Source organism: Canis lupus, chromosome 32, assembly GCF_048164855.1.
Source record: "Canis lupus baileyi chromosome 32, mCanLup2.hap1, whole genome shotgun sequence".
Classification (NCBI taxonomy): Eukaryota; Metazoa; Chordata; class Mammalia; order Carnivora; family Canidae; genus Canis; species Canis lupus.
This window is the reverse complement of record NC_132869.1, coordinates 30,697,640-30,723,510: the sequence shown is the minus strand read 5'-3', so window position 1 is coordinate 30,723,510 and position 25,871 is coordinate 30,697,640. Positions and strand designations below refer to the sequence as shown.

The window sequence follows — 25,871 nt, the reverse complement described above, 5'->3', positions numbered from 1 at the left end:
TAGTCTTGCACTGAAGGGAGAAGTATAGAAAGGAACTAAAAGAAAATCTCCCACAGCTCATTTCTACTCCCATAGGCCCAAGGCCACTGACCACAGAGGGCATTTAAACACCTTTGGCACCTTGATGATAGGACAGACTTTGGTACCTCCTCCAGATGATTTCAAAAAAACTCTAAGAAGATTCTTAAGACATCTAGTTAAAAAACAAAAGAAAATTTCTCACTTCTGATATTTTCTTAGGATGAGTGGTAGGGACGTTGTGCATATAAGGGTGGTATATCTGCACAGGAGCCCAGAGGAAAGAACCCACACAGGGAGAGTCTGGGGGAGTACTGTGTGTGTGCGTGTGTGTGTGTGTGCGTGCGTGTGTGTAAGGGCAGATTCGGTGAGCAGCTGCATTATATGGCCAGGCCTCTGTCCCAGGGTTTTCCAACCATCACAGATCACTCCCTATTGCCCAAGGCAAAGCTCATGAGCCCTGTTAGATACCAGACAACAGGCATCCATGGAGGAAGAGTAATGTCTGTGGAGGAGTTGGCACGAGGGAGGGTACATCTGGGGGCTCCAGGAGGAAGTCAGCTGCATTCTGTGATGTCAGCCAATGTCTAATGCAGGGAGAAGTGGCAGGTGGGCCATTCTTCCTGCTTGCCTTGATCAGACTCCACCATGATGCTCTAGGCAGTGGGAAGGGACTACAGAGGTAAAAGGCAGTGAAGAGTTTTTGTCCTCTGGACTCAGACGCTCAACTGCTCTTAGAAGTTCAAGAGCAGCAGAGTCCTCTAAAGGGGAACAATTTGCCCTGCCAGAAAGCACTACCTTACTGATTTCCATCTAAGGGTCATTAACTAATTCCAAGGACTTAAGGTACTCTTCAAGAGGGAACCACGTATGTGAAACACATCACATGAGGTTCGGTTCCAAATTGTGTACTAAAATAGGGGGTAAATGGAAAAGCACCTTTGAGGTGATTATGAAGCACATCAGGGCAAAATGATAGCTTACGGAAATGTTCGAGAAGCAATTACCATGACTTAGTAAGTTCAATATGCTGGAGAACATGCTAGAAATTTCTGGCAGGGTACTGTAAGAAACATCACAAGATCTGAACTGACTCCTGGCTCTGCCTCATATGTGTGTCTAAAGTCACTTCCATGAGCTTTGGTTTCCTCAGTTATGAACAAGTGGTAACATCTGGTCTAGCTCTTACACTGGGGGTTGTTATTACGATGAAATGAGACCACATGCTAGACATACAGAGTAAAGTGTGGGCAAGAAAACTTATTATCACACTGCTCTACATAACATAAGGGGAGCAGCTGCTCAGATTTCCCCCAAAGTACCACTTATTAGATGTTAATTTTAGTAAATCTCAGTTTCCTTACCTGTAAAATGGAGTTAACTTGAGACTGTTCTGAATTGAAAATGATGATGAAGATGATAAGAATAGTATATACATATGATGTGCCAGGCATTGTTTTATGTGCTTTATTAATAATTCAATCATCAAGATAAAATGTATAAGGTAGTACTATCGTTATTCTCATTTTAGAGCTGAGTAAAGGGATAGAGGAAATTTGTAACGTCCCCAAGGCCACACATTAAAAAAGAGACCCAAGGTGTGCCTGGGTGGCTCAGTTGGTTAAGCATCTGACTCTTGATTTCCACTCAGGTCATGATCTCAGGGTCATGAGACTGAGCCCTGTCATCGGGCTCTGTGCTGAGATTCTCTCTCCCTCTCCCTCCTTCTCCCCACATTCTCTCCCTCTTAAAAAAAAAAAGTGAGAGAAACACTGGAGAATTGAACCCAGTAGGTCTGGCTCCAGAGTCCAGGTTTTAACCACTTCTCTCTACTGCCTCATGACACATGTGGCATGAACCAAGCGCTCTATAAACAATAACTCCTCCACTAGGTAGATGCCTGTCCCAAAAGGCACAGAATTAAACAGAAGCCCACTCTCCAGCCTTTGACCAAAATGATGCAAGTTAGGAGATTTAAACGAGCGACTGCAGAACAGGGTTCATGAACACTCACTGTGTCTGAAGACGGAGTTAAAGACCACATCTTGCTCTGTCTCTCTACAATCCATAGCCTCTTCTCCCCACAAGACACACTCAACACTGATAATGATGGTCTGGAGACCACACTTCGAGAAGCAAGATTCATTTATATTACCCACTGTTGTCTCCCTTTCTGATGGACTTCAGAGCAACAGACCAGAGTTGGCACAAGGAAACCTGCCCATTTAATGGGAGAAGTTGGGTTCTCCAATGCTTTTAAAAATACTTACTTTTTCGGGGAAACCGACTCTTCCAGCATAGTTGACTCCTCATCCCCCTCTAATCCAAATCTATCTTTACTTTGTTTCTGAGGTAAAATGAAAGAAAAAGAAAACTCAGCAAGTCTTGATGCAAGAACCTCTAAGATACCTTTTAAAAGGAGCTAAACCTTTTTGAGGTTTACCCAAAATTCCCTCTACTGGAGTAAGTGATAGGTGAACAAAAACAAAAGCAACAATAAAAATATACAGTATTTAACACAATATAGAGATATATGCCTTTTGTGTTTATTACTGCATTGACTCAATTTCAAACAGTTAAAATCAAGACACAGATACTGATGTTCTAAGAGAACTTGGTTATTTCAGTGAGCTGTATCTTGAAGTCTTAGGCAATCTGTCTGTATATCATGATAGTATATAACCCCACTAAATTTGGTAAAAATTTGTAAAATTTGGTAATTTGGTAAACATTCATGAGGAATGCCTGGGTGGCTCAGTTTGGGCTCCACAATGGGCATGGACCCTACTTAACAACAAAAATTTCACGAAAAATATGAAGAACATTTTCAGACCCTCAACCTAGGTTTTTAAAGAGGCTGGAAAGCATAACTACTTAGAGAGGAAGATGCTGAGGGGTTTGCTAGTCTCATTCATTAGCTAAGTGAACCACTAGTGCTCATTACCTGGCAGTAATAATATAAATATGAACTGCAGTTAAAATGGAAACTCTTGTAGGATCTTGAGATTAAAGACTGCACACTCAAGCAATCTTAAGATTAAATTAGTGAATCAAGTACTTCAAATTAGGGTTGTTTTTTGTGTGTGTGTATTTCCAGGTAACAGCATCATCTAAGTCAATGTTTCAAAAAAAAAAAAAAAAAGAGAGAGAGGAAGGAAGGAAGGAAGGAAGGAAGGAAGGAAGGAAGAGAGAGAGAGAGAGAGAGAGAGAGAGAAAGAAAGAAAGAAAGAAAGAAAGAAAGAAAGAAAGAAAGAAAGAAAGAAAGAAAGAAAACAAAGCAGCTTTTCCAAGTTGCATCAGTATGAAATAACCTTTTTGAGGATGATGTCAATGTAGCCTGCAATCAGCTGGGATATTTGCTCTCCTTCAGTGGTTTGTACTGAATAGTAGCTTTCCTGATACTCCCCAAAATCCTGAAAAAACAACATCAGAAGGAATATAATTATATATCTGCAGTTTTAAAGGTAAAGATAGAGGTCTAGTCCTAGAACAAGATGGTACAGACTCACTTTCCCCTTCTGTTCCCCCCAAACACAACTGAATATCCTAAAATTTATTCAGCAAACAATAGTAAAAGGCTCTGAAAGTTGGAAAGGTAGACTGGGGAATGCAGTACTTGAAAAAACACTCTATGGTGAATTCTTAGATTTTCTCTTATATCCAATTACCCCCAGGTGAGTAACTGAAACCCAGAACCTTTAACAGGCAGGATTTCAAAAGCCTGTCCTTTTTCGCCAAAGGACCAGGAGAGGAGAAGCCCAGTGAAGATCTATCTGGGAGTCTTCAACCAGCTCCACAACCTGGGCTGGCTGGCACTCACCAGCAGCTGCAGAGCAATGAAAGCCCAGCCCATCCCAGTCCCTGCTCCACAGACAGGCAAGTGACCTTGTTCTTTTGCAACAGTGGTCACATGAAACCTATGTCCTCCTGAACTCCACCTAATGGCATGAACAGAGACTGGCCGCCCGTAGCTTCTGCTTATCCCAACAAAGGTCACCCAGCAATAGCAGGTGGTCCAAGGAAGTACCTTCACAAACAGCACCATCAAGTCTTGAGCAAGAACCCTGGCAGTGTCAAAACAATCCAGAACAGCACTGCAAGGGCTCCGAAAACTGTCACTGTAACCAAAGCCCACAAAAGGAGACCAGAACACAACATTAAATCCAAACAAGGTGACTGATAAAACAAAAGATTTAAGTAAGATCAAGAGTTTCCTAACTTAAAATCAAAATGTCTAAATGTAATTTAAAAAATCACTACTCATATCAAGAACAAAACAACTATGATATGAGTAAGACAAAATAGTAATAATAAAAGATAATTAATTGATGCCAATACTGAAATGAATCAGATTTTGGAATTATCTGATAAATATTTTAAAGCAGCCATCATAAAATATGTTTCAACAATCCATTACAAATTCTTCTGAAACAAACAGGAGGTTTCAACAGAGAAGCCAGTAGAAAGAAGTACATAAAAATTATGGTACTGAAAATTTTAAAAACTCACATGATAAAGTAGTGTGGAGATGACAGAGCATTGAATCAGTAGGCTTGAAAATGGATTAATAAGTCAATCTCAAGACTAGAAAGAATACAAATTCAACCAAAGACAAAAAACAGAAAACCCACAAACCAGACCTCCAGGGATCTGTGGGACAATGACAAAAGATGTAAAATTTATATTATCCGAATCCTACCGTGACAGAATGTGGGACAAAAAAAAGTATTCAAGGGGTGACTGGGTGGCCCAGTCAGTTAAGTACCCGACTATTCTTGATTTTGGCTCACATCATGATCTCAGGGTTGTGAGATTGAGCTCCATGACAGGCTCTGTGCTCAGTGGGGAGTCTACTTGAGATTCTCTCCCTCCCCTACTCTTTCATGCTCTAACAAATAGATACATCTTTAAGAAAAAAGTATTAAAAGAAATAATGGCTGAAAATATCCCCAAATTAAAGATACATACCTACAAACTCAAGAAGCTGAGCATATTCCAAATGTAATAAATCTGGAGAAACACACAACAAGAACTTTAGAAAGTGACCTATTATCTACAAATGAACACCAACTTGAATAACAATTTCTAATCTGAAATCCTGAAGGCCAAAAAGAAGTGGCATATTTCTCAAGTGCTGAAAGAAAGAGCTGTCAATGTCCAATCCTATACCTGACAAAATGATGCTTTATGAAAGAAGGGGAAATAAGAACATTCTCAGAAAAAAGAAAGCTAAGAGAATCTCTTTTTAGCAGATCTACCTACCTTTAAAGAATGGCTAAAGGAAGTCCTTCAAACACAAAGAAATGGTAACAGGAGCCTGGGATGGTTAAGAAGAAAACAACAGTGGGACAGATAAAAAAATAGAAGGAAATGTAGTAATTTTTCCTTCACCTCATGAGTTTTATTTAATCATATTCTATAGTTGTACCAAAGGTGTAACACCATCTCATGTGGTGTTCAATGTATGTATTTCTTTGAACAGTTATATTTAAAAAGTGGGGAGTGTAAAGAGACCTAAACAGAAGTGAAGTTTCTACACTTCTCTTGAAATAATAAACATCCACACCTAAAAAATTTATAATTAATTTCTTACATATATGGTAACATCTAGATCACTAAGAATACCAAGTAAAGAGATAATATAAAACATTATAAATGAATCAAAATGGAACTCTAAGAATGTTTAACCCAAAAATAGGCAAGAAAAACAGGAAGAAGAAATGGAGGGGATAAATAGAAAAATATTATAAAATGGTAGACATTAAAAAAAGGTAGACTTAAGGCCTACCATATCAATAATTAAATCAAAATGTAAATGGTCTAACAAGGTCAATTAAAAGAGACTAACTGGATTAAAAAAAAAAGCACAACCCAACTTTATGCACTCTGTAAGAAACTGGTCTCAAATATGAGTAGGTTGAAAGTAAAAGAATGAAAAATATATCATGCAAACATTAATTTGAAAAAGCATGAGAGGGTATATTAAGATAAAGCAGATTTCAGAGCAAACAAATTTACTAAAACAATTTCTCCATGAAGATGATCAAGGGATCTTAAATGTACATGTAAGCACCAAACAGAGCTTCAAAATACATGCAGTGAAAACTGAAAGAAGAAATAGGAAAATCTGCAACTGTTGTAGGGATAGAGAAGACTGGAACACCACCACCAACTAACAGGATCTAACCAACATTTACAGAATAGTCTAATCAAGTATTCCTGGAACATTTTCCCAGAATGATCATATCCTGTGATATAAAAAACAAATCTTAAAATTCTGAGACTTGAAATATGCAGAGTCTGTCCTTTGACCATAGCAGAATTGAACTAAAAAAAATCAGTAAGGGGAAGACAATAGGAAAATCTCCAGACACTGGGAAATTAAATTAAGGCTCGGCGTGGAAAGCAAAGAAATATGACATGTTACAAACTTTAAATCCAACTTTAATAAACAGCATTGATATTCATTCTCTCTTGTGCTTGAGGTAGTTACTGTGACCCATAACTATTTCTTATTTATCTTTAAAATAACTTTTTGTTTTCAACAAAACAGGACTTGGACCTAGTTTTAAAAGACCAATAGCACTAAAAGATACATAACAAAACACAACGGGCCCTTGCCCTGGTCGTTCCTATCTTTACTTTCCATCTCTCCCATCCACAAAGACAACTACTTTGAATCCTTTCAGCAGTTTATTCTAGTATTTCTAAAAACACGTTTATATTAATTTCTTGATTTTTCTCTTTTACAAATTATCCACAACTTCCTACCATGGAAGATGAGGACATCATTCTCTAAAAACACCCCTCCTTAAGAGCCATGTAGATAGAGCTCAATCTTCCCTCCATCTTGACTATAGGAGGGAAGATGGTCTGTTTTCTGATGATTCCTTCCAACTGGCAAGAGTCTATCCACCAATGATCAAACTAGATAACTAAAGACTCCCTCCAAATCTCCTTCCTTATGCTTTTTTTCTGATGCCCTATTATGAGATCTACCTAGATGCAAGCTGATATTTGAAGTACTCACTAGACTAGAATAGCACACTTCAGGAGTGCTAGGAGATACAGAAATTTCAACACTGATTTCTCTTATTGCTCAACTTGCCCTACAAAATAACGACGCTATTGATTCCCATGTGTCAGTGTGGCTATAGTTAAGATAACAACACACATAGAATCCACTAAGAGCAACTATTAAGGTTGGGAGGAGGAATTCAGAGATCTGTAGGGTTGAGATGACTACATTCTCCCTATTTCTATTTCCCATTTACTTCACACTGAGAATTTTATCATCATCATCTTGTTTGATCTTAGTACCTCTGTAAAATAGGTATTATGATTCCCATCTTAAAGCTAATGACATTAAGGCTTAGAGAGGAAAGATAACTCTAAGAAATGGGAGATGACCAGCTGGTTTTGAATACTACCCCAAAGTCTATGCCATTTCCCTATACAGTATGCTATTTCCAGGCAGGCTGGGAAAAAACACTTCAGCAAGTTGTCATAATGCTTGGGAACTTCTAAAACAACTAGAGATGAAGGAGCCTTTGACTAGCCTCAGAGCATTAGACAGTTTCCTCTTAGGGCATGCTAGGGACAGCATCGGGAACACAGAAGACTGGAACAGTCCTGGCCCTCTGGACTCCCACCATCTGTCCCTCTCCACATTGCTCTCTAAGGCAAGGGAAGCCCATTGAACTTGTATTCTCCTTCCCACCCCACAATATCGCCCAAGGCCATGTTGATCCTCCCTGTTAGCCAGTCCATACCAGGGTGAAGCTCTTGGGTGAGGCCGCCCAGCGCTTAACCGTGGTGAGCGGCCACTCCTGCAGCACCTCCTTGGTTTTCTCATCCACACGCATCACTGAATCCTTGGTGATGCCCAACAGGCGAGGCACCAGCTTGTTCTTGCCTTTCATCTTTTCCTGAAACAGGAAATACCAAGGGTTAGTGCTCTCCCTGAATACATATGATTTTGCCAAGTCATGGTGTTTTATCTGAGGTTGCCTACATAACTATGTTTCAAAATAGGCAGGGCTACTAGAAAACCAGGGTTTTGGGACTAGGTGAATGACTCACTAACGATATGGAAGTTAAAACAGTGACATGAGAAGACTAGAAAAATCCACAAAGGCGCACTTCCTTTTTTTTTTTTTTTTTTTTTTAAGATTTTATTTATTTATTCATGAGAGACACGGTTGGGGGAGGGTGGAAGAGGCAGAGGCAGAGGGAGAAGCAGGCTCCACGCAGGGAGCCCGACATGGGACTCGATCCAGGGTCTCTAGGATCACGCCCTCGCTGAAGGCGGCGCTAAACCGCTGAGCCACTCGGGCTGCCCAGAGGCACGCTTCCCAAAAAGAGATGCTGTTTAGGAGGGCAGATTGTTCCAAAACCAATCTGTGACAGAAGGGACAGAACTGAGTAGATATCCAGAGAAATAGAAGTTAATATAATTCCAAATATTATCACTTCTAATAGCCAACTGAGCAAATAACAAAAAAGATTTAGTGTGGAATTACAACATGGCATATTAGCTATTTAGAATTAATTAAAACTCTGCCAAAGTAGAATCTTCTCACTAAAAGATACAGAAACCTTTTCTTGTAAATCTCCTAAATATACTTCTATTTGAATTCTTTGTTTTGGTGTTTGTATGTACATCTACTGACTCTGAAAAAGCCTTTTATAATTAGCTTTAATAATTTAATAGTAATCATGCCTATTAAAATAATGGACCCCTACCTCATACTAATGGCAAAAAAATTTGAGATTAATAATTGAGGAAGAATATATAGGTGGATATTTTTGTGATTCCTGGGATGGAAATGACTTTTAAGCACAAGCACCAAAACAAAGGAAATTCATAAAGGGAAAGATCAACATCTTTAACTACAAAAATACAGACTTTGATACATCTAAAAAATAGAGGGTAAATATGAGAAAAAGAAAGAAACCTCACCATAAGCAAAATTAAAAAGCAAATGATTACGGATAAATATTTACAATAATTATGATAGTGAAAGACTTTATATACTGTATATGTGAAAGGTTATCATAGATCAACAAAAACAACTGGCAAAGAACACAACAAAATACATTCAAAATAATAAAGCAGACTTTCATTTGAGGGGGGAGGAAGGAGAAGATGGCAGTGGACTAGGAGGACCCTAGGCAACTATCAGATCATCATAAATACCCCCAAGTGACTGAAGACTGGTAGAACAAACTCTGTAACTAAAGGTAGAGAAAAGGCCACAATAAAGAACATAGGAAGTGTGGGGATGCAGCTTGAGAGAGAAGTGAATCATGGTCACTGTGCTGGGGAGGGATAGGTGATCTCAGAGAAGGGTTAGAGACAGACTAGCACATAGGGGACCACACAGGGAAAAGGAATCCCCATAGCAAATGCCTTGAAAAGAGAAAGGGGCGAAAACTCATGAGGTTTTGCAACCAGTGGAGCTTAAAGCCTGGAGTTTTTTGTTTGTTAGTTTTTTTAAGATTTTATTTATTTATTCACGAGAGACACAGAAAGAGAGAGAGAGAGAGAGGCAGAGGAAGAAGCAGGCTCCACGCAGGGAGCCTGATGTGAGACTCGATCCTGGGACTCCAGGATCATGCCCCGGGCTGAAGGAAGGCGCTAAACTGCTGAGCTACCCAGGGATCCCCAAAACCTGGAGCTTTAAAGATCAATGGACATAATGGAAGAGTCTCAAGGGGATTGGGACTGATCTTGGAGAAAAGGGCAGGGCAAAAGCCCATGGACATACAGTATGGAGATAGATGGGAGTACACAGTGGGGGAAGTTAGTTAATCATCTTGGAGCACATAGCAGAGAGGCTGCATTCAAAGAGAGACTCCTATGGGAACAAAAGAGCTGGCTGGTAACATTTCCCTCCCATGCTGCTCAGCACAAGTACAGTGCCAAATGTGGAACCAGTGCATCATTAGCATAGGAAAAGGCCATAACCAGAGATCTATGGTAAACAGATATAAGTAATATGCCTGATAGAGAATTTAAAGCAATGAGCATAAGGATACTCAGTAAACATGAGAAAAGAGTGGACAGTATCAGTGAGACCGCTAACAGAGATGAGGAATAACATAGCAGAGATCAAGGGCTCAATTAATAAAAGGAGAAATACTCTCGATGGAATGAACTGCAGGCTGGAAGAAGCAGGGGAATGAATTAATGACCTAGGAGACCGAGTAATGGAAGGTAATCAGGCTAAAAAAAAAATAGAGAAAGAAGAATTCCACAAAATGAGAACAGACTTAGGGAACTCAGTGATTCCAGCAAACACAATAACATTCATATTATAGGAGTCCCAGAAGAAAAAAGAAGGCAGAGAATATATTTGAAGAAATAATAGCTGAAAACTTCCCTTCTCTGGGGGAAGGAAACAGACACCCAGATCTAGGAGGAACAGGGAACCCCCAACAAAATCAACAAAAGCAGATCCACAGCAAGACATTTCATAATTAGAATGGTAAAATATAATGAAAAAGAAAAAAAATATTAAAAGCAACAAGACAAAAGAAGACAGTTACATACAAAGGAAACCTGCAGGGTTTTCAGTAGAAACTTTCTAAGCCAGAAAGGAATGACATATGTTCAAAGTGCTGAATGGGAAAAACCTACATCCAGGAATGCTCTATCCAGCAAGACTATCATTTAGAATTGGAGAATAGTTTCCCAAACAAAAAAAAGGAGTTCATGATCACTAAACCAGCCCAGCAAGAAATATTAAAGAGGATTGTCTGAGTAGAAATGAATGACCAAAAATGACAACATGAAGGTAGGAAACACAAAACAGAAAAAAAATGAGTATTTCTGTTAAAAAAAAAAAAAATCAGTCAAGGAACTTACAAAATAAAAGTATGTAAAAATAGGACACAATATACCTAAGGACATGGGAAGGAGAAGAGTAAAGAATGGTTCAAATTTAAATGATCATCAAGTTAATATAGACTGCTTTATGCAGAAAAGGTTATATACAAATCTAACTGTAACCACAAATCAAAACCTGCTAACAAATATGCAAAGAATAAAGAGAAAGAAATCCAAATATATCACCAAAGAAAACCATTAAAGAAAGACAAGAATAGATCCAAGAAAATCTTCAGAAACAACCAAAAACAAGTAATAAAATGGCAATAAATACATATTACCTTGAATGTAAATGGACCAAATACTCCAATCAAAAGACAAAGGGTGACAGAATGAATAACGAGCAAGACCCATCTATAGACTTACTACAAAAGCCTCACTTTAGACCTAAAGACTGATAATAACACAATAATTGCAGGGGACTTTAACACCCCACTTACATCAGTGGACAGATCATCAAAACAGAAAATCAGTAAGAAAAACAATGCCTGTGAATGACACATTGGACCAGATTAACAGATAAATTCATAACATTCCACCCTACAATAGCAGAATACACATTCTTTTCAAGTGTACATGGAACATTCTCCAGAATAGATCACATATTTGCCACAAAACAAGCCTCAACAAGTTTAAGGAGATCAAAGTCATATCATGTATCTTTTCTGATCATAATGCTGTGAAACTTGAAGTCAACCACAAGAAAAACTCTGGAAAGATCACAAATATAAAGAGGTTAAAGGACATGCTAATAAACAACGAATAGATCAGCCATGAAATAAAAGAAGAAATAAAAATGTACATGGGAGCAAATGAAAAGGAAAATACATGGTTCAAAATCTTTGGTATGTGGCAAAAGTGGTTCTAAGAGGGAAGTATACAGGAATATGGGCGTACCTTTAGAAGCAAGAAAAGTCTCAAACAACCTAACCCTTATACCTGAAGGTGCTAGAAAAAGCACAAGAAACAAAAAAAAAAAAAATGGAATAGAAAAATGAAACCAGGAGCTGGTTCTTTGAAAAAAAAAAAAAAAAATCAATAAAACTGATAAACGTCTAACCGAATTTATCAAAAAAAAAAAAAAGGGGGGGAGAAAGTACTCAAATAAAATTACAAATGAGAGAGGAGAAACAACCAATGTGATAGAAATACAAACAGTTGAAAGAGAATATTACACAAGACACTTGAATGGCTAAATGAGTTAATTATTTGACTTGAGCTCAGGTCAAAATCTCAGGGTCTTGGGATTGAGCCCTGCATTGGGCTCTGCTCAGTGGGGAGTCTGCTTCTCCCTCTGCCCCTCTCTTCACTCATTCTGTCTCTCTCTCTCTCAAATAAATAAATACAATCTTTAAAAAAGAAAGAATATTACAAAAAACCATATGCCAACAAATTGGACAACCTAGAAGAAATGGATAAATTCTCAGAAACATATAAACACCTAAAACTGAAAGAAACAGAAAATTTGAACAGACTGATAACCACCAAAGAAACTGGGTCAGTAATCAAATAACTCCCAACAAACAAAAGTCCAGGACCAGACAGCTTCACAAGTGAATACTACCAAATATTTAAAGAATAGTAATACCTATTCTCCTCAAACTATTCTAAGAAATAGAAAAAGAAGGAAAGCTTCAAAATTAATTCTGTGAGGCCAGCATTATCCTGATACCAAAGTCAGATAAAGACACCAGAAAACAAGAGTACAGACCAGTATCTCTGATGCAAAAATCCTCCAACAAAATGTTAGCAAACCAAAATCAACAATACATCAAAAAAATTCCCTGCAATCAAGTGGGATTTATTCTGGGACTGCAAGGATGTTTCAGTATTCACAAATCAACAAGATATGTCAATAAAGAAAGGGTAAAAACCACATGATCATTTTAATAGATGCAGAAAAATCATCTGATAAAGTAAAACACCCATTCGTGATAAAAATCCTCAACAAAATAGGTTTAGAGGTAACATATCTCAACATAATAAAGGCCATACATGGAAAACCAACAACGAATGTTATCCTCAATGGGAAAAGATTAGAAGACTTTCCCCTAAGATCAGGAAGAGATAAGGATGTCCACCCTCATCACTTTTATTCAACATGTACTAGAAGTCCTAGCCACAGCAATCAGACAACAAAAATAAATAAAAGACACCTAGACTGGTAAGGAAGAAGCAAAACTCACTATTTGCAGATAGCATGATACTCTATAGAAAACCTGAAAGACTCCTCCAAAAGACTGCTAGAACTGTTAAACTAATTAAAGTCACAGGATACAAAATCAATGTACAGAAATCGATTGCATTTCTATGTACCAATAATGAACAGTACAAAGAGAAATTAAGAAAACCATCTTATTTACAATTGCACCAAAAGTAATAAAATACCTAGGAATAAACCTAACCAAAGAGGTTAAAGACCTGTACTTTGAAACCTAGAAAACATCAATGAAAGAAATTGAAGACACAAAGAAATGGAAAGACATTCCATGCTCATGGATTGGAAGAACAAATATTGTTAAAATGTCTATACTACCCAAAGCTATCTACACATTTAATGCAATCCCTATCCAAATACAGCACTTTTTAGAGCTAAAATAAAAAATTCTAAAATTTGTATAAAACCACAAAAGATCCTGAGAAGCCAAACAATCTTGAAAAAGAAAAGCAAAGCTGGAGGAATCACAACTCTGAACTTCAAGTTATATTAAAAAGCTGTAGTAACTAAAACAATATGGTACTGGCATAAAAACAGACACATAAATGGAATAGAATAGAAAATCCACAAATGAACCCACGATTATATGGTCAACTAATCTTTGTCAAAAAAGGAAAGAATATCCAATCAGAAGAAGACAGTCTTTTCAACAAATAGTGTTGGGAAAATTAGACAGCAACATGCCTAAGAATGAAACTAAACCACTTTCCTATACCATATACAAAAACCAATTCACAATAGATTAAAGACCTAAATGTGAGACCTGAAACCATAAAAATTCTAAAAGAATTTTTCTAGAAATTTTATCTGACATTAGCCATAGTAATTTTTTCTAGATATGCCCACTGAGGTAAGGGAAACAAAGCAACAATAAACTACTGGGACTATAGCAAAATAGAAAGCTTCTGCACAGTAAAGAAAACTATCAACAAAACTAAAAGACAATCCATGGAATGAGAGAAGATATTTGCAAAGGACATATCTGATAAAGGGTTAGTATCCAAAATACAGAAAGAACTTCTAAAACTCAACACCCAATAAAACAAATAATCTAGTTTAAAAATGGGCAGAAGACATGAACAATTCTCCAAAGAAGGCATACAGATGGCCAACAGACACATGAAAAGATGCTCATTATCACTGATCATCAGGGAAATGCAAATCCAAACTACAATGAGATATCACCTCACACCAGTCAGAATGACTGAAATCAAAAACATAAGAAATGACAATGCTGGTGAGGATGTGCAGAAAAAATAATCCTCTTGCATTGTTGGTAAAAATGCAAACTGGTACAGTCATTATGGAAAACAGTATGGAGATTCATCAAAAATTCAAAAGTAGAACTACCCTAAGCAATTGCGCTACTGGGTATTTACTCAGAGAATACAAAAACATTAATTCAAAGGGAACATACACACCTATGTTTATAGCTGCATTATTTACAATAGCCTAGATACAGCAACAGCCCAAGCGTCCACTGACTGATGAATGGATACAGAAGTGTGTGTTTTACACACACACACTACCATTTTATATATATATATATATATATAAAATGGTAGTACGTATACACACACACACACACACACACACACAAACACACGTATACACACAATGGAATATTATTCAGCCATAAAAGCAACAAAATCTTGCCATTTGCAATGACAAGGATGGAACTAGAAAGCACAATAAGGAAATAAGTCAGTCAGAGAAAGACAAATACTGTATGATTTCACTCCTATGTGGAATTCAAGAATTTAACAAAACAAATGAACAAAGGGGGTTAAAAGAGACAAACTAAGCAACAGACTCTTAACTATAGAAAACAAATTGATGGTTATCAGAGGGGAGATGGGTGGGAAGATGGGTGAAATAGGTGATGAGGATGAAGAAGTGCACTTAACTGTAATTAATACCAGGTAATTAAAATAAAAACTTAAGAAAAAAATTAAAACAAAAAGTAAAAACCAAGCAATTAAGTTAGGTTTTCACTTAATAAAATGGAGAGCTTTTTAAAAAATTAAATACTGAAATTGAAGAAGGTATGAAAAAGGATCACTATGGATGGGAATTTAAAGTGGCAAAATCTTTATGGAAGAAAATGCATCAATATTAATCCAAAGCTATAACAATGCTCCCCCTTTTGACACAGCTTGCTTTTAGAAAGCTACTCAAAACGAAGTTCTAAATGTGTGAAAAGACTATGTGTAACTATAGTTTATCATAGTGAAAAACTGGAAATAACCAAAATTTTCAACAGGGGAGTTTTTAAGTAAATTAGGGTAAAAACCATATGAATGGAAAACAACTAGATTCATGGCAACAAATTTTCAATATGGTCTAAAATAAAAACCCTACATGAAACAAAATTTTAAAAATAAAATTTTTAAATAGAATTCGTAACAGATTTTTTTTTAAATAAAAATTTCATTACATGATAAAAGGACAGTGATCATCTCAAGTGATTTGTATTATTTTCTTGTTCTTTTCCTTATTCTCCAAATTTCACTTAAAACAAATTTGTCTGGGTAGTTCAGTCAATTAAAGCATCCAACTTGATTTTGGCTCAGGTCATGATCTCAGGGTTGTGAGATCAAGCCCTGCATCCAGCTCTGTGCTGGGTGTGGTACTTGCTTAAGATTCTCTCTCTGCCTTTCCTCCTCCTTCTTCTTCTTCTTCTTCTTCTTCTTCTTCTTCTTCTTCTTCTTCTTCTTCTTCTTTTTTTTTAAAGATTTTATTTATTCATGAGAGACAGAGAGAGAGAGAGAGAGAGAGAGAGAGGCAGAGACACAGGCAGAGGGAGAAGCAGGCTCCATGCAGGGAACCCAACATGGGACTTGATCCCGGGTCTCCAGGATCAGGCCGTGGGCTGAAGGTGGTGCTAAACCGCTGAGCCACCTGGGCTGCCCCTCTCCTTTTCCTCTGTCCTCTCTTTTTTTTTCTTTCTCTGTCCCTCTCAAAAAAAAAAAAAAAAAAAAATCTATTTCTATTGTTATCAGGAGAAAAAAATAAACCTTCCCAAATATTTCCTGAAACTTAGCAATGTCTAAATCACTATTCTCAGAGGAATACACATACCAATCAACACACACAAATTATGTATACAAAGGGATAAGCAATTTTAAAATAACAGAAATGTGCTAGGTACTTAATACTATCTACTAGTTTTCAGAGCATCCCTCAAATGTTGGTCTCATCATCCTCAATTTGCAAATGAAGAGATCTGCAAACCATCCAAGGCAAGCACTAGTGAGTGGTATGGCCATGATTTGAACACAAATTTAAATAGCTCAAAAATGTTTCTGACTTCAAAAGCACAGTCTACCACTGTGTACTCTACTGTGATAAAAGCAATCAGAGGGCAGCCCGGGTGGCTCAGCGGTTTAGCGCCGCCTTCAGCCCATGGCCTGATCCTGGAGACCCGGGATCAAGTCCCATGTTGGGCTCCCTGCATGGAGCTTGCTTCTCCCTCTGCCTGTGTCTCTGCCTCTCTGTGTGTGTGTGTGTGTGTGTGTGTGTGTGTGTGTGTGTGTGTCTCTCATGAATAAATAAATAAAATCTTAAAAAAAAAAAAAAAGGCAATCAGAGAAGACAAAAATCCCCACTAAGCCCCATGGGCAGTTCATAAGCCATCTGTCGGTTAAGGTCACAGCACACCTCCAGCATCCTCCCAGGAGAAGAAGAGAACAGGACCAGGAATCTGAGTGAGTGTCCAACAGGGGAATATTATTGGAAGTGGAAGAACCTCCCAGTCCTTAAGAAAATACTGAGAAGAGTAAGATTTTTTTGTAAAGAGATGCCGGTTCCACAAGGGATAATAAGCAATGCAGCAGGGATGATGCCAGCTAGTCCAATCTGGTGTCAGGAGCCACTCAGAAATTTAGGCAAAGAGGTTCTAGGCAGTTAGTCACACAGGGTTGGCACAAGCCCAGCTGCTGGGACCCTGAAGGGGATCTGAAATAAAATATGGTTTGCAGCTGTTGCCTTCAGCCTTTTCCATCTGCACCTCCCAGCGGGCAAGAGGCTTTGGGGTGAGGGAACACAGAATTGTGAGTTTTCGGGACAGGAGAGAAAGCCACAGGGAACATGCTAATAACTTACAGTGGGCATTCCATCAGATCAGGATTAGGGAGAAGGGGACAGAAGAAACTCAGAAAATGCTGAAACCCAGCAACAGGGACCACTGTCAAGGGATCATATTATTTCAGCCTACCCATAAAACACAGAGCAGCTGGAGAAAGTTAAAAGAGCAAAAGGCTCAGCTCAGTGCTAGCTACACTGGTTCTTCCCCATGAAGCCCTGCTTTAGACCCACAGTGGTAGAGCCTGCATACTGGGAGGGGCTTCCTCTTCCTCTCCATATCCCACACATCCCAGTCCACCCTACACCTGGCCTTGCCAACTTCAGCTACAGAGATCAGCGCTCTTTTATCTGCAGAATAGAAAGCAGGCTAGGCAGGCCCAAGTCCCATCTCCCAAGCAGGAGCGCTATAGCAGCTGTAGCTGCTATTATGCAGAAATTTCTCTCCAGGTGGTCCTCATTAGGTTGGTTTTGTTTGGAAGATGTCTTGAGCTTGCATAACTTAGAGGCAGGAGAATGTATGCATTCTACTAAGAAGAGGCAGGATTCATTAACAAGCCCTGCCCCTCTTTCAAACACAGCTCAACCACTACAGTGGCTTCAAAACCAGTGACTGGCTATGGTCAAGCCTGCTTTTCTTTCAGCTCTTCTCACTGGAATGGAGACTGGCTGATTCTTACATGGGAGATTTAGAATTGAGTGAAGAGATGCAAGTGGGTTACGCTTTGGCATGTTCTGGCTCTAAATTCGATGTGGGGCAGCCCAGGTGGCTCAGTGGTTTAGTGCTGCCTTTGGCCCAGAGCCTGATCCTGGAGACCCAGGATCGAGTTCCATGTCGGGCTCTGCGTGGAGCCTGCTTCTCCCTCTGCCTGTGTCTCTGTCTCTATCTCTGCGTTTCTCATGAATAAATAAATAAAATCTTTAAATTCGATGTGGCCTAAACCTGTCACCCAGCTGTGCTCACTAGAATTCGCCAACCCTGGCTTGGCGTCAAAGGGCTGGCTTGTGTGTTTTGCTGTGTTATCAAGATACTTATCTCTTTTAGGGGCATGGCAGAAAGAAAAGGCTGCTCAAGAGCAAAATGGTGTTAGTTAGGGGTGCCTGGTTGGCTCAGTTTGAAGAGCATGCAACTCTTGATCTCAGGGTAGTGAGTTCAAGCTCCACCCTGGGTGTAGAGATTACTTAAATAAATAAAACTTTTTTTAAAAAAAGAACAAAATGGTATTAAAGATCCTTTCCATTAGCCATTTTTCTCTAACAACTTGTCATCTACCCCAGCTTTACTCAGGATTCTGAGAAGCTCCAAATGCCCTCTGTGATGCTTTCTTTTATGGTTAAGGGGAGAAAAGGGTCAGCTCCCCACATATCTCACACCTCAAGGTTCTGGCTGTGGCTACAGGGAAAGTTAAAAGACAAGCTTATAAATGAGAAAGGTTTACACAGGAATTTCCTGGAATGAAACAAGGTCCTCTGCAGGTCATGGGAAATGGCTTACCATTGCTTATGGGGTTTTGATTAGTGTTATCAAGATAAAATGCAAAACAAGTCAATATAAGAGGAAAACTAGACATTTATAGCTTCCATTCACTGAGATCTTCTATGGCACAATCCCCTTTTCAATACTATTTCATTTAAACCTCTTAAAAAAGCACAATTTTATACGTGAGCAAGCATGCATATAGATAGAAGGTAAAGTAACTTATCTAAGGTAAAACTAAGTGGCAAAGCCAGAATCCAAATCTAGGTGTTTCTTTTCAAAGCTTATGTTCTTAGCCACCGAGAATACTGCCACATAAAGCTATTCCCTGTGGACTCATTATATGGCTTATAGACATTCTCTACATCAGAGTCAGCAAACTACAGCAAGTGCTAACCCCAGCTTTTTGCCTGCTTTTTTACGGCCTGAGAGCTAAGACTGAATTTTCCATTTTTAAGTAGTTGACAAAAAAAAAAAAAAAAAAAAAAACAACCCACAAGAGGAATAATAACTATGTGACATTTGAAAATTATATGAAATTGAAATTTCAGAGCCTGTAAATAAAGCATTATAGACACCTAATCATGCTCATTCGTTTACGTATTGCATACAGTTAGTTTCAGGCCACACAGGCAGAGATGAACAGTATGCCCCACAAAGCCTAGGATACCATTTGACTCTTCACTAGCAAAGTTTGCAACTCTTGCTCTACATTGTGGCTGCTATAAGCAAATTACAAATTGGAAGATTCAGGAGCCAGGGATTAGGGAGATGTGGGAAGGGTTAAGGATAATCTAAAATTTATCAAATATCCTTAACTTTCCAGGCACTACATTTCTTTACATACATCACCTCACTTAATCTTCACTAGCACTCTGTAAGGCATTATTAGTCCCATTTTTCAGATGAAGAAACTGAGGCTGAGGGAGTTTATGGGTGTCTCTCAAAGTCATACGAGTTTCTGCTATTTCCCACATAGATGTATGTTGCTATCCTGGATTCCAGGCCCATCTTCTAACTCCAATACCCAAGTACTTTTTTTTTTTTTATAACAATAAAGTATAATGCTCTGAATATTAGGTTAACGTGTTCATGGATATAGAAGAAAGTATGATAGAAGTATCCTGTAAATATATCTAACTACTCTGAGAATATCTATGATTAATCTCAAGGTCATGTGGTATGATTGTGTTCAACATCAATATCTAAATGTTTCATAAGTTACAATTTCATTGACTTAAATTTCTAATAGCCTATACAAGTAGTGAATGAGATGCTAGAATCACTCACTTTTAACTTCCTATATTATGCCATTTAATGGTATGTTTAGGTTGGGGTTCTAGAGAAATCTGTTACTTATGCTTTTAAAAAACTTACTATCCCTTAGCCACACATTTTGCTGAATTTAAAAATAAATGTAAAAGTTAAAGACTATATATTGTTATAGCATGTACAGAGATCTGTGGGTTGAAAATTATTCTAAGTGAATGGACTATTTAATAGTATTAACTCTTCCAAACATGGGATATCTCTCCATTTATTTGTATTGTGTTTAATTTCTTTCACCAGCATCTTAAAGTTTTCAGTGTACAGATCTTTCATTTCCTTGGTTAAATTCATTAAGTAATTTATTATTTTTGATACTATTGTAAGTGTAATTTTCTGTATTTCTTTTCCAGACAGTTCACTGTATATGAGGTCATTTTATTTGACCTATTGATCTGATTTATGATGTTCATTAATCCATAGTATTAAATTAATCCTGAATTCTCGGTTGAACTACTTTCAAAACAGCAATCTGCAGTCATGCAAACTATCAAAATCAACTTTCTTTGTTTGTTTTGAGATAGTGAGCATGCATGTGGGAGATGTAAGGGGAAAAAGGAGAGGGAGAGAGAATCCTCAGTAGGCTCCAGACCAGCAGAGCTTGATCTCATGATCCCAAGATTATAACCTGAACTGAGATCAAGAGATGCTCAACCAACTGAGCCACCCAGGTGCTCCTATCAAAATCAACGTTAAAATAAAATGTATATAAGTAAGACCACTGAGCAAAAAATTAAAGTGAGCAGGGTGCTCACTTTCATCAAGTAACCAAAAAAAAAAAAAAAAAAAAACCACTAAGGAAAACCAAAACATATACATCTAATACATATATGAAAGTTGATCCTGGCTTTTCTTCAAAGGCATGCAAGTTAAAAAGAGAAAGAGAGAGAGAAAGAGAGAAAGAGAGAGAGATGGAAAAAAGAAAAGAAGGGAGGAAGAAAGGAAATTTTCATTACTTTATTTTGCCTTAAATACTTTTGTAAAAGAAGTTTTCATTTAACCAAATCTACAAAACTTTGCAATAACCAGAAGATCTGTGCTCTATAAATTTATTGACCTATATGCACATCACTGAAACTGACTATCATGTGTGATGGTATTAGTGGAAAACAATATGAATACAAGAGATGAATTTCATACATAAAGGACTACAGAAAAACTCAAGAAAGAAAGCATGGAAACTGAGACCAAAGCATTGGACATGCTCAGAATTTGTTTAATCTTTGTCCCTATAGGTACTGCAATTCATCTGCCATCTACCGTTCTTTGGAATAATAATAAATGGAAAGCAGTGTTTTTCTTCTAAAACAAGCAGATCTCACCATCGGCTCATGGTGAGGGTGGGTAAACTAGGATGATGAAAGCAGGTGACTACAGTTTAGATGGGCTCACTTCAGCTAAGGCAGCAGAGTCATTCCAGAGAAATGGAGCCATTGTACCTACAAGACATCAGCCCCATTCAAAAATTCACTGATACTTTAAGACTCACACTAAATGTGAAAAATTCAACTTCCAAAAGATTTTTCTGAGTAACAAAGTGATTCACCTATGCTTTCATCATTTGCAAGAGTCCCAGCATTTCTGGGTGTAAAACTAAGAGCTACCTGGCTTAAGTAACTCATCAGCATGAAGTGTGTCCCCTTCTTCAGTGTACTATCTTTGTTGCTCCTCATCCCAAATGAAGCAGCTTTTTCCAATGAGGAGTAGAGTCAAGAAAAGTATCTCTTCCCCCATAAACATCCTAGGGGACAGAATAACTTTCTTTTTCTCTAGTTCTCTTTAGCAGTGAGGAAAGTAATCTTCTTAAACCACCCGAACTCTGGCCTTGGGACTTCTGTCCCTGGAGACAGCTAGAGCACAGTTGGTAACACTCTCCTCTGCCTTAAGTAACATGAGAAACTTCACCACATGGTGGAGTTTTCTTTCAGGGCCAAGGGCAAGAGGCAAGGAGCCAAGAGTCACAGCAAAACAAGTGGAAATCAATGAAACCTATTAGTGAGATGACTAAAATAGAGTGTGTGAGGTCAAGGTGTACAAATGAAGCTAATAAGAGTACTTATCAGTCCACCTAAGAACACACCCATCAAGGGCCTTGGTCTTGAATTTCAAAGACCCATCTCTTTCCCTCTAGTAGGAAGGCAAACAATTCCCATGAAATCAGATCTGAAGGCCACAGAAAATCCCAAAGCCCACCTAAAAGTATACAAAGTGCGTGCTGCATTTACTACATCGATTCAATTCGATATGCAGTGATCAACAGCCTTCACTTAGTCCAGAGCACTCTCATTAATCTTAAGTGAAACATTTTCAGAGTAAAGTGATAACAAGTAGACATAAATGCAGTCCTTCAGTGACTTTATAGCAGCGACAGTGTGCCAAGACAAGACACAAATGCCTGGAGGCCCAACGGGTGGCCAGGATCACTCACCAGCCTTATAGCTTACATGCTTCATGTCTGTCCCATGGTTAAACTCAAGTGACCACTGGCCAGATGCTGCCTCTGCAAATGCTAGGGGTCTCGGGACAACAGAGCAAGCTTGACAGCAAACACTTTAATAGAAGAGGTGGCAGAGGCAAACATCCTCTGCACCCTGCCCAACTTACCTTCACCAGGAAAAAGGACACACCATATGTCCGGAGGGATCTGGCGAGTTTGACATACTTGACCTTGGCTTCTATTTCGCTCATCTCTCCACAGTTCTTATGCTCCTACAAGTGACAGCAGCAAGGACCAGTTATTGCAGTTCTGCCAGCAGGTGGACTTGGCAGAGGTGGTTATGATACATGGCACGTATAGTTGCTATGAATGATCAATCATCAATGCTTGTGTTGGAGAGACCCCTCTGTGACACATGTACCAGCTGACCAAGGATCAGAGCATAGAGAAAGGTTGAATGCAGGGCTTCTTAACTAAAACAGGAGTCCAAACTCCCTAGAGATTTTACTCCCATATGCAACAATTCCTGCTGTGCAGCATGGTAGACCAGAGTCCAAAGGGGCAATTCACTTTTGGAAGAACTCCATATCCCTAAAGGTTCAGGACCAATGCTTTCAATGAGATCTAAAACAATGTTCTCCAGGAGAGGCATCATTCTAACATCCATCCAAAATATATGGCTTTTCAAAGAGCAGGATATATAAATGCCTGCATGTCAGAGTGCTTAGAAAAAAGACTGTGTGCATTTTAAACACATGAAATTTCTACTTCAACTTATACTTACATTTCAATAACAAAGGAGACTTTAATATTTTGGATTCATAGGAGTGATAGTTTTATGGCAAAGTTGATGATAGGGCTTTTCTTACTGTTTGCCTGGAAGAGAAAACTCTCTGCCTTTTAGGGAAAAACCCCTGAATTTTAAAAAAAGACACCAGTTTCCAAATTCTAAGCTTCAAAAAAACAAATATCAGGACAAAGAAGCTACTTGTAGCTGCTTTTACAGGGCATTTTAATAGCAAATCACCTTGTTTCGACACTACCAAGATATAATGCCTTTGAAATTAAATGTATGCACATTTTTCTCAGAAGGACTAAGTAACCTTTAGCAAGAAGGTATGGATTAAGATAATAAATCTGCCCAAAGTAGAACTGTCAGCTTCTTTACTCTTGAGTCACTAATCATTTATTATATAAGCAGAGTACATGCATGGGATATGAAACTATCATGTGCTGAGGCCCTTCTCATACTAATAGATGAGGCTAGGGAGTGAGGAGAATAATAAAGTTCTGTACATTTCCAATACCTGAAATATTCTCTTTTCAGCTCCTCTCTGCTTGATGTATTCTTTGGGCAGGAATTCCTTTAGACTGAGAGAGAAAATAAAAAAGAAAAGCCATTTACTCTATGATGAGGAGGAAAGAAGAGACTTTTTGTACAACTCAGTGAAGTCACTAACTCTCCCAGTATTTTATGGAACAATTAAAAACAGACTGCCACATCCCACCATACACTTAAAAAATAGGACACAAATATAAAACCAGTCTGACAAAAAGGATCAAACTAACAAAGAAGAAAGAACTTCCATGATTTGCTGTAAAGTACCAAAGCAAAAGATAAAAGAGTGTACAGTATGCTATCCTTTGTGATAAAGGGAGGAAAGTGTTTTTCATTTTATATGGCTAATACACATTTTTAGGGGTGCAAGGGTGGCTCAGTCACTTAAGCATCTGATTCTTGGTTTCAGCTCAGGTCATGATCTCATGGATCATGAGATGGGGCCCCATGTCAGATTCCATGCTCAGAGAGGAGTCTGAAGACTGTCTCCCTTTGCTCTTCCCCCTAATCTTGCACACGCATGTGTGCAGGCTCTTTCTAAAATACATAAGTAAATCTTTAAAAACATATATGCATTTTTAAAACAATACAAATATACATCTAGTACTAATTTAAATGATTCTTTTTGGGAAAAAGAAAGAAGGGAACAAGGACAGAAACAAAACCTCTGGATATCCCCTGTGTTACAGTTATCACTTTAGAGCCACTCTGAAATCACAGAGGGGAAAAACTCAACACCTAAAAATCTAAAGCAAACTGAAACAAATGAACTTAGCAGTGTATCAAGTTGATTGCATAACCACAGAAGAAAAATGATTTCAAATAACTTTGAAAAACTCTTTTCACTGTACATCCCTAGTGAGATATGTCTTAAAGATAAAATAAACCAGAGAAGACATATCAAATATTGATAACATTATTTTAAAACTATACCCTCTTCTCTCTAAACATATAAATACACACATACTATAAAATTAGGTTATTACATTATATAGAAGTAGGATGTCATAAATAGAGTAAATTAAATGCGTAATAATTTTAGCTATTAGAAATCAAACTTTTTAGCATGAAATAGATTAAAATAAAGCAAAAAAAAAAAATGTAAACCTTGTAGTCTTTCGTTTGAATTGGAAATACTGACCTGAATGTCTGATTCATTCTTTTCCTGGAACACATTTTTTAGTGTGTCTACTGAGGAAGCTAAGGGCAAGGACCATCTGGTGGCATTGTCAGGGCCTCAGTCAGCCTCTGAATACCATTTCCCACTAAAAAGGAATCAGGGATCCCTGGAGAAGTGATTGATTCTAACTCTGGGGCAGGAAATGTATCAAATGTTCTTGGGGCTTCTTATGCCTGAGATCAAAGAAGCTATCAAAATGACACTAGACTGGCATCAAGGGGGTAATCACTGGCCAATAACAGGATGATTTTTTTTTTTAAACCTTATACAAAGGAAGAGAGAACAATATAATGAACCCACCATCCAGCTCCAACAATTTTAATGCACAGCCATTCCTGACTCATCTACTCCTTCACCCTATCCCCTGCACTGGATTATTTCCAAGAAAATCCTACACATCATATAGTTAATTTCTTGTGATGGGGTAATTAAAGTATCAGAAAGAATGACGACTGCAATGGGTAAAAACACAGACATATAAAATCCCATAAAAGTCCTTTAAAGTAACCATGGGCCACCTTAGCAGGTGGCTAGGCCACCAATCCCAACTGGAAACTGATAAATGGAAACTAACAAAGTTAACAAATACAGAAGGAATAAAAGGAGTCCAAAGTCATCATTTTATAGCTCCTATTGAAATAAGCAATAGATCAAAATATGCCTGAGTAGCTGCTAAAACCAATTAAGTGACAAGTTAATGGAGAACTTTATAGTAATAGTTCAGTCTGATTCAAACCCACTTAATCAATTTTACTATTAATAAAAGTGGGATAACCCCGACAACATATGCCTCCTAACTAATGCAATAGAAAGTATAGAGCACTCTCCAGGAAGTATTCTTGGCAATAAAAAATATATAATTTAACCTGAATTTAATTAAGATGCTAGATCTAAATATTAGT

General features: G+C 38.0%; 1 protein-coding gene across 7 annotated transcripts in view; it reads right to left on the bottom strand.

Moving 5' to 3' along the window:
- Positions 1–25,871, bottom strand: part of TLN2 (talin 2) — a 426,489-nt gene that overhangs the window by 146,964 nt on the left and 253,654 nt on the right. For all 7 annotated transcript variants that reach the window (XM_072808970.1, XM_072808976.1, XM_072808972.1 and 4 more), the window contains 5 exons: positions 23,758–23,821; positions 22,618–22,722; positions 7,791–7,946; positions 3,330–3,431; positions 2,289–2,365 (listed from right to left, as the gene is read on the bottom strand). In XM_072808970.1, coding sequence (XP_072665071.1) covers positions 2,289–2,365; positions 3,330–3,431; positions 7,791–7,946; positions 22,618–22,722; positions 23,758–23,821 — 504 coding nt within the window. The remainder of the gene's footprint in view (positions 1–2,288; positions 2,366–3,329; positions 3,432–7,790; positions 7,947–22,617; positions 22,723–23,757; positions 23,822–25,871) is intronic.